At 45.5% G+C, this 10,174-nt stretch overlaps 1 protein-coding gene across 1 annotated transcript in view; it reads left to right on the top strand.

The window, feature by feature from the left end:
- The first annotated feature begins 1,737 nt into the window (after positions 1 to 1,737).
- PLCD3 (phospholipase C delta 3) overlaps positions 1,738 to 10,174 on the top strand; it is a 137,911-nt gene continuing 129,474 nt past the window's right edge. The window contains exon 1 of the mRNA XM_063959984.1: positions 1,738 to 2,114. Coding sequence (XP_063816054.1) covers positions 1,988 to 2,114 — 127 coding nt within the window. The 5' untranslated portion in view covers positions 1,738 to 1,987. The remainder of the gene's footprint in view (positions 2,115 to 10,174) is intronic.

The raw sequence follows: 10,174 nt of genomic DNA, 5'->3' as shown, positions 1-10,174 counted from the left end.
GCCTCAAAAGTTTCTTTCCCCAAGCGGTCCACCTGCTGAACTCCTGAACATTGACTGACTAGACGTACATGTAACTCACTTGTGTCCCTACGGTATACCTATCTGTATGACTTTACTTGCCACCCAACCTGCTTACCTGTTACCTACTTGCCTGTTGTATAGCAAACCGAAGACAAATTCCTAGTATACGCAAGTATACCTGACCAATAAAGCTGCTTCTGATTCTGAGATTATGTTCCCAAAGCAAAATCTGTGATAAACGGCTGCCAGAGTCGCGATAACACATAGGATTGGGGATATATCCCCCGATCCTATGTGTTTTCATGTGATCACGGGTCCATTTTTGGACGATGAAAACGGCTTGTAATAGGATACCGCGATGTTGACCATCGGTAATTAATTGCGATATCCAACCATTTTCACCAATTTAAAATGAATCGGCTGCAATTGGATACCCCTTTAGTGTGTTCTTACAGTATGCATTGTATATCTCATTGCTGAGTCAGAGACTGTCAAACCCAGAGTACCTAACGGTGTATTACCAAGATCATAGGATATTTCTGACTAGCGCCTCTTTATGGCATGTTGTTCACCACTTACCTGCTGCTGGCAACACTTTTTTTTTTTTTACCCCTGCAGTGGGTCTATCATATTGGTGGATTTCCTAATACTTTTATTTATTTATTTATTTATTTATAAAGGTCTGACCCTGCTATTCAGGAAATACCTGTCTGCATATTGTGACTTTTTTGTATGACAGCAAGTTGGACTTGTTTTATGTTGTGAGAGTCATACAGTAAATCAGAAACAATGCACCTCGCTCCTTACCAGCTACACCTCCCTAATGTGCTTTCTTCACCCTCTGACATGAATTCAATTAGTTTGATCCTCAAATGAAAACATTGATTCACTTCCTTTTTGCTAGGAACAGAGTTTTGCTCCCCCATGTGTATATCCAGGAAAAACAAGCGCAAGTACCCAGAAATTGCAGCATGGCATCAAAAGATTAAAAAATGTTTGTTTTTTTAAATACAGATTTGTACATTACCTTTTCAGATCAGGACCTCTAATATCAATACGAATTATTAATATAATATACTAAGGATTGCTTGTGTATGTTGTTTCTTGTTTTTTATTACAATTTTAGGCAAGCACTCTAAATTATTTGCTAGATCTTGTACACCGTTGCTAATATGTTTTAAATATGATCTATCTACCTATCTATCTATCTATCTATCTATCTATCTATCTATCTATCTACAGTATTTATATAGCTATCTATTCTATTTACAGTATCTATCTATCTATCTATCTATCTATCTATCTATCTATCTATCTATCTATGTAATCTATTTACAGTATCTATCTATCTATCTATCTATGTAATCTATTTACAGTATCTATCTATCTATCTATCTATCTATCTATCTATCTATCTATCTATCATCTATCTATCTATCTATCTATCTATCTATCTATCTATCTATCTATCTAATCTATTTACAGTATCTATATAGAGCTATCTATTCTATTTACAGTATCTATCTATCTATCTATCTATCTATCTATCTATCTATCTATCTATCTATCTATCTATCTATCTATCTATCTATCTATCTATCTATCTATCTATCTCTGATCTAAGCTCAATCCCTGCTACTTATTCATGGGCTTTAACTTTAAGTGACTCTGGCAGTGAAATGCGACTCCAGGGTAGGAAGCCCAGCCAAAGCCTGAAAATCAGTGCTAAGGAGGAGCGAGGGAAGGAGGCTGGGCTGAGGGCTGCTTAGTCTCACACACAAAGGCTTTGGAGACAGGGAATGAAAGCAAAGGCTTTTAATATGTGTCACAAGAAGGTTGAGAGCTGGCTATAGACACACTGTGATAAGACAGAGCATTGGGACTGCAGAGTAAAGCCGAGGCACACAGCTACAGAAGTGACGGAGCTGGGGGGTGGCCTTCCAGGAGGGCACAGTAAGGGCATGAAATGCCTGGCTTCTGGAATACGATTTGCAGGGGAAAACAGAAGAAGTACCAGCAAGATCCTGAAGAGGTGGTGGAACAAGAGGTTCAATGTGCCAGCAGCCATGGGCTAAGGACCTTCAAGAAAATGGGTAAGTCTTGTGCAGGTACAAGGGATTGGTGGCTTTAAATCAAAGGGATATTCGGAGATCTGCATCAAGCTTAGTGTGTTGTAGTTACTGTATGCTGCTGAGTGTAATCAGTAAATTCGCGTGTGACTTTGCATCAGAGTTATGTCTGTCCATATTACTTATTATGGAAAAACATAACTAATGGGCAAAGTAAGTAAGCAAGCAAATGTATGTAGCAATATTGTAAATAATAATAGCAAAAGTTAGTCTGTCCAAAAAAATTGCACTAAGAGATACACTGATAATACTTATACATATTTGCATCACAGTGATTTATACACTGATACTGGCAGGGTAGTGAGATCACACAAATGCAAACTACCATACACATACACAAACACAGGTAGGTACATCATGAGCCAGCGTTATTGGTTGGATTACAGTGGATCTGGGGTACACAGTGCCGGTAGAGAAGGAAAAGGGCTATGTTTTGATAGGAACAGATGTTGCTTGGAATAAGTCTATTGTGTATGCAGCAGCTGGAATCCAGGAGAAACTTTGGCAAAACAAGTACTGTCACTCACTCATATTGGAAAGTATGTAGACAGCACTCAATATAAAAAAATCAAAATGATGTAAGACCTAAAAAGGCACATTTGGTAACCCAGCTGGGTCTTAGGGACTAAACATGCAGTTGCTAAGGGGTTATCTAATAGTAAACATAAAGTGGCACACCTATTGGGCGAAGGTGTTACAGGCATTTGTTAAGGTATAGGTCAGTGGTTACAAACTGTATTGAATCACGGCACCCTAGAGCATCAGATTTTTTTTTCATGGCACCCCTAGGCCAAACGTTTCTTATTGAGAAATTTAGGAAAAAAATATTAAACTAAGTAAATTGTGTTTATATGTCATCCTTAGTGTCACTTGTGTGGTGAGGGACAAGATTTGCCTCTGTTTGCCCACATATATTATAACTGACAGCCACCAGCACTGGTTTTGCCTATTACATTGACCAATGCACCCCTGCAAGTGTCCTGAGGCACCCCAGGGTAAAGACAAAAATAAGCTCATTGTGATTCGGCAAATGTGTGTGCATTATTATTATTATTATTAGTAGTAGTAGTAGTAGTAGTAGTAGTAGTAGTAACAACCTTATAATTGTTATTGTTTGCAATAATTAAATGATAAACTTAATTTGTTTGCTCACTTAGGATGAGATGCATTGCGCATCCCACCACTCATCACATGCATATCGGTATTTACTAACGCTGTATGCATAACTATTTCACCAAAGAAAAGCTCTCCCGATGAGGCCTGTCCTTTGCACTGTGCAGACTTCCAAGTTTGCGACCCTGGAGTCCATCGCATGACACACCACGAGGCGTGCTGAGAGGGGTCTGATTGGATCACACTATGAGGGCAAGGGGATAAGAAGCCCATAGGCTTTTATTGGTTAATACCTTGGGTCCAGGCACTGGAATATATCACATTCTGGAGCTTGGTGCATTTGCGGTAACTGACCAAACCTCAGAAAACTTCATTTTTGGAGGTTTTTTACCGCAAATTACAGGTTGGTGCATCCTGCCGTTAGCATCTGGATTATCAATGGGCAAAAGGCTTTTTCTTTAACCAATTTCCACCTATTATATCACTATATATATATATATATATATATATATATATACACTGCTCAAAAAATAAAGGGAACACTAAAATAACACATCCTAGATCTGAATGAATGAAATATTCTTATTAAATACTTTGTTCTTTACATAGTTGAATGTGCTGACAACAAAATCACACAAAAGTGATCAATGGAAATCAAATTTATTAACCCATGGAGGTCTGGATTTGGAGTCACACTCAAAATTAAAGTGGAAAAGCACACTACAGGCTGATCCAACTTTGATGTAATGTCCTTAAAACAAGTCAAAATGAGGCTCAGTAGTGTGTGTGGCCTCCACGTGCCTTAATGACCTCCCTACAACCCACACAAGTGGCTCAGGTTGTGCAGCTCATCCAGGATGGCACATCAATGCGAGCTGTGGCAAGAAGGTTTGCTGTGTCTGTCAGCGTAGTGTCCAGAGCATGGAGGCGCTACCAGGAGACAGGCCAGTTCATCAGGAGACGTGGAGGAGGCCGTAGGAGGGCAACAACCCAGCAGCAGGACCGCAACCTACACCTTTGTGCAAGGAGGAACAGGAGGAGCACTGCCAGAGCCCTGCAAAATGACCTCCAGCAAGCCACAAATGTGCATGTGTCTACTCAAACGATCAGAAACAGACTCCATGAGGGTGGTATGAGGACCCGACGTCCACGGGGGGGGGGGGGGGGGGGGGGTTTGTGCTTACAGCCCAACACCGTGCATGACGTTTGGCCTTTGCCAGAGTACATCAAGATTGGCAAATTCGCCACTGGCGCCCTGTGCTCTTCACAGATGAAAGCAGGTTCTCACTCAGCACATGTGACAGACATGACAGAGTCTGGAGATGCCAAGGAGAATGTTCTGCTGCCTGCAACATCCTCCAGCATGACCGGTTTGGCAGTGGGTCAGTAATGGTGTGGGGTGGCATTTCTTTGGGGGCCTGCACAGCCCTCCATGGGCTCGCCAGAGGTAGCCTGACTGCCATTAGGTACCGAGATGAGATCCTCAGACCCCTTGTGAGACCATATGCTGGTGCGGTTGGCCCTGGGTTTCTCCTAATGCAAGACAATGCTAGACCTCATGTGGCTGGAGTGTGTCAGCAGTTCCTGCAAGACGAAGGCATTGATGCTATGGACTGGCCCGCCCGTTCCCCAGACCTGAATCCAATTGAGCACATCTGGAACATCATGTCTCGCTCCATCCACCAACGCCACGTTGCACCACAGACTGTCCAGGAGTTGGCGGATGCTTTAGTCCAGGTCTGGGAGGAGATCCCTCAGGAAACCATCCGCCACCTCATCAGGAGCATGCCCAGGTGTTGTAGGGAGGTCATACAAGCATGTGGAGGCCACACACACTACTGAGCCTCATTTTGACTTATTTTTCCACTTTAATTTTGAGTGTGACTCCAAATCCAGACCTCCATGGGTTAATAAATTTGATTTCCATTGATCATTTTTGTGTGATTTTGTTGTCAGCACATTCAACTATGTAAAGAACAAAGTATTTAATAAGAATATTTCACTCATTCAGATCTAGGATGTGTTATTTTAGTGTTCCCTTTATTTTTTTGAGCAGTATATATATATATATATATATATATATATATATACATATATGGGATCGGAATGAAAATACCTACAATCAAAATCTCGACGGTGAAAATCCCGACATCAATTGACCGACGGTCAAAATCCAGACATGGACAACATACCGACATTTAAAATACCGACAAGGTCAAAATACCGACATGTAAAATGTTGACATGTCAAAATGCCGACATGAGTTTTCCATTATTTTTGATGTGTATGTCAACATAGGTCGACGTGGACACCATATAAGTGTACTGCGTCCCATCGCATGGCTCGCACTTCAGTCACGGTGCCTCGCGCACTATTATATTCCCCCTCCAGGTCCACTGGGATGGTGAAGTATGAACAAGTCGGTTTCAATAAAAAAAAAAAAAAAAACCCTCATGTCAGCATTTTGACCTGTCGACATTTTACATGTCGGTATTTTGACCTTGTCGGGATTTTGACCTTGTCGGGATTTTGACCGTCGGTCAATTGCTGTCGGGATTTCGACCGTCGGAATTTTGATTGTCGGTAAATTGACTGCATCCCATATATATATATATATATATATAGGTGTATATATACATAGATGTTTATACGGATAGATAGATTCACAGTATATATAACATTGCAAAAATAACATTGGGGGTCATTCCCAGTTGATCGCACGTAGCAACTTTTTGCTGCTTGTGCGATCAACCTGACGTCGCCTATGGGGGAGTGTATTTTAGCATAGCAGGGCTGCGATCACTTGTGCAGCCCTGCTATGCTAAAAAAGCTTCAAGTAAAGGGCTGCAGTTACTCACCCAGTGCGACAGATCCAGCGATGAAGGTCCCGGTCCTGACGTCAGACATCCGCCCTCCAAACACCTCGACACGCCTGCGTTGGAATCACCTTGCCTGGATAACGGTGAGTATCCGCCCCGGTATGCCTCCCACCTGTCCGTCTTCTTGCGATCGCCACTGCGATCACATTTCTCACTGGCGGCGTCATTGCCCGGCAACGACGCACGTGCGCATTTACGACCCGCCCACACCGCAGCGAAGAACCGCTGCATGCGAACATGTCGGAATGACCCCCCATTGGTATCAGTGAAAATCACGCATTTACTAAGAATTGTCTTTACAAATGCGCTATATATATATATATATATATATATATATAATGTGTTGCTGCGAGAGGCGGCACTCAGAGGACTTCTCATGAAGAAACACACTGCACAACCACAAGTGCAGTGTGTTTCTTTATGAGAAGTCCTCTGAGTGCTGCCTCTCGCAGCAACACATTGTTTATTCCTTTTGGACAGCACCGGGGTTGTGTACATCATTTATATAGAGTGCCGGGCTTGCATAACATTTGTGTATATATATATATATATATATATATGTATATATATATATATATATATATATACAGTATATACAGTAATATAACTGTAAGAGTTGTGTCTGTACATAGCAATTAGAGTTTTTTGGGGGGAGAAATATAACTCTAGGGACTGTTTAAGAACTATGGAGATGAAAAAAAAAACTTTTGTCTGTACTCCTGTTAATTTCGGCATCACGCAAAAACTCGGTGAATTTGGATTGCATTTTCACTAATGTATAGCTTAGCGATCTAGAAAGAAACTGAGGTATGTGTGATCTCAAAGTGACATCATGGAGAGGAGCAATAAAAGAAAAAACAGACACTTGACGATCGGCGTACTGAAAGTGGGTGTCCCAACCATGGTTCTGCAGAATTTGACTCCACCCAAGTTATGCAACAGAACCCGACATAGGGGGTCATTCAGACCCGATCACTGCTGTGCGTTTTCGCTCAGCTGCGATCGGGTATGAACTGCACATGTGTATGCACCGCAATGCGCAGGTGCGAGGTTCCCCCAGCGACGGGGAGTGCTGGACAGCGACGGGATGGCCGAAGAAAGTGATCGCACCAGCGATTGCAAGAAGATTTACAGGAAGAGGCCGTTTGTGGGTGTCAACTGACCGTTTCCTAGGAGTGTCCGGAGAAACGCAGGCATGTCCAGCTGTTTGAAGGGAGGGTTCCTGACATCAGCCGCGGGCCAGATCATCGCACTGGAAGAGTAAGTCCTGAGCTGTGCAGAGACTGCACAAACTTTTGTTTGTGCAGCTCTCTGCACATGTGATCGCACCCCTGCACAGCGATTATCCCCTCCCCCTGTAGGCGGCGACTACCTGGTCGCAGCAGCAGCGACTACCTGCTTGCTACCAGGTCTGAATTAGGCCCTTAAAGTGACTGCTCTGTAAAGGAACCTAGCTGAGGCAGAGATTCTAATGGGATGTGGTGCAGGTGAGACTGTGTTTATACTACGTATATCCCATATCCCAACAATTTTCCTTTTCTATTCAAGCATCTGCAGTTTCCTGTAAGCGTCTGTAACACTATGATGATCAACAAGTTGGAGGGGCAAATGGTCAGGGCTGCAGGCATAGATCTCAGGACCAGCTGCTTCTCCCATGAGTAGCTTTACATGGCTTGCTTTTGAGTTAGTAGCCCCAAGCAATTTTTGTGTTAATGCCTGAAGGAAAAACTGCAAATATTGTTTTCAAAGAAATTTTGTGACTGAGCAAAAGCAGACATCGATGCGGACAAATGCTAGTGTATAATATATATGTGTGTGTGTGAAGTCACCGCGTCAGTGTCTCCATCTGTCACCGCCCCAAATGCGTTTCGATATTGGCTGTCTTCGCAGTGACGTCACGGAATCTGGTAGCGATGCCTGGATTGCAGTGTGAACGTCAGTTGTTGGTGACTGTAACTGGGCTGTCTTGTTTTAAATAAACACTATATGTGATATTGTTGTGATATCACATTTGGTACATGTGAGTGGTTTTAATCATTTAAGTAAAGGAGAGCTGTTGAAAATGTACTTTCACCATTGTGCACCTCCATTTTCTTGTGTTTGATGTTTTAGATTGGGCTATGGCGGGAAGAGCCTAAAGAGGAGTGCTGCACTAATATAAGGATGCTTCTGGTATTTTACTTTCATTGCGCAAAACAGGATTATTTTGTTTTTTTAACATCTCCTATATATTTGCCTTAATCTGTGACTCTGTGCTGTAACGCTGGGCGGAGTTACAGTGGTGGGTGGAGTTATTCAAATGAGTCACAGAACTGGGCAAATCTATAGGAGACCAGCAGCAGAAGCAGATGGTATGGGCATGGCACAGGCAGGGGTGCATACCTCCCAGCTTTCTTCAGACAGAAGGAGGGACACACACACACAAAACACCACACGGCGAAAAGGGGCGTGGTCAACGAAAGGGGCGTGGCTTCACGGGAGGGCACCCGTTTTCGTCAGTGAGGGGGCATGCCCAGCGCTCTGTGAGCTGCTGGCATGCCCCCAGGGGCAGATTATGAGTCTGGGGTCCCAGGGCACTTAAGACAAGGGGCCCTATCTCATTGTTGTGCCTGCTGTGGGATTGGGGGCGTGGCCTAATCGCGCCCGCGAAGCCACGCCCCTTATGCAAATTCCATGCAATTTTTTTTTCATGGAATTTTGGCCCCTCAGCTAGAGGTAAATCCAGAGGGGGTGGTCGCTCCCCCCTACACACCCGCACAGGCAAAAGAAAGCAGGGAGACTGCTGCCTCCCTGCAACACCACAGACCTGCCAATACGCAGCAGCGTGTGCTGACTGTAACACAATGCTGCCGCTGTTGCTGGCAGGACGGGGGAGCTTCTGAGCTGGGACAGAGCTACTCCAGCCAGGGGGCCCCATAAAACTGTGGGGCCCATGGTACGTACCCCCTGCCCCCCCTTAATCCGGCTCTGCTGCTGGAACCCCCCCTTAATCCTTACCCCCTGATGCCCCCTCTCCCTCTGTCTCCACTAAATTCACCGCTGCTCTAAGCAAAACAGAGAGTACAGGAGCTTCCCAACTGCCCCCCCCCCCCAACACCACCACCACCGCGGGACACTGTGGCCCACGGGTGGGACAGCGGGACAGACCCTAAAAAATGGGACTGTCCCGCGAAAATCGGGACGGTTGGGAGGTGTGGGGGTGTGTGAGGGTATGCCGTACAGACAGACGGGCACCGGCTCACTGTGTGCTTGACCCCCCACATCAGCATACTCAGCAGGGTCTCTCTGGCGCGGAGTAGTGTCACTTTTCTGGCACACTCCACGCTTCTTAGCTGCAGTTTTGTGGGGCACCTGCCGCTGTGCAGGTTCCGTACTGCCTCTGTTATCTCCAGCCCCGGCAACCCCACCGCTAGCTGCAGTGCTGCCGCCCGCAGTGAGGTGCGCCCAGCTCCTTCACACACTTTAGCTGGCGGGCAGCGCTGCAGAAGTCCGCGCTGCTTGCAGGCTCCGACCCCCTCCTCCCTCCAGCCACAGCGTCTCCTGGGGGCTAACCAGTCACTCCCAGTCTCCCCTTACCACAGTGCCCGGCAGCTGCTCAAGGTCTGCGGTGTGTGACTGAGGAGGGGGGGAGGGATGCGGACAGGCAGAGGAAGCAGGACTCCAGCCTGAGAGAGTCAGCCATGCCAAGTCTCCACCAGCAGCAGATCCCAACAGGTTGGAGTGGAACAGCAGCAGCCAGCAGCAGTGACTCCGGTAAAACACATCTGTCTGTCACCACTGTTCTGTCCCTAATACCAATCTCTCCTGTGTTCTGTCATGTCCCTGTCACCGTTATCCTGGCCCTGTCACCCTTATCCTGGCCCTGTCACCCCTATCCAGGCCCTGTCACCCCTGTGCTTGCCCTGTCAACCCTATACTGGCCCTGTCACCCCTGTCCTGGTCCTGCCGCCCCTACCATGGCCATGTCACCCCTATCCTGTCCCTGTAATTTCTGTCCTGGCCCCGTCGCCCCTGTTCTGGCCCCGTCACCCC

The sequence above is a fragment of the Pseudophryne corroboree genome, chromosome 3 (assembly GCF_028390025.1).
Source record: "Pseudophryne corroboree isolate aPseCor3 chromosome 3, aPseCor3.hap2, whole genome shotgun sequence".
Taxonomy (NCBI): domain Eukaryota; kingdom Metazoa; phylum Chordata; class Amphibia; order Anura; family Myobatrachidae; genus Pseudophryne; species Pseudophryne corroboree.
This window is presented reverse-complemented; position numbering and strand designations above follow the sequence as displayed.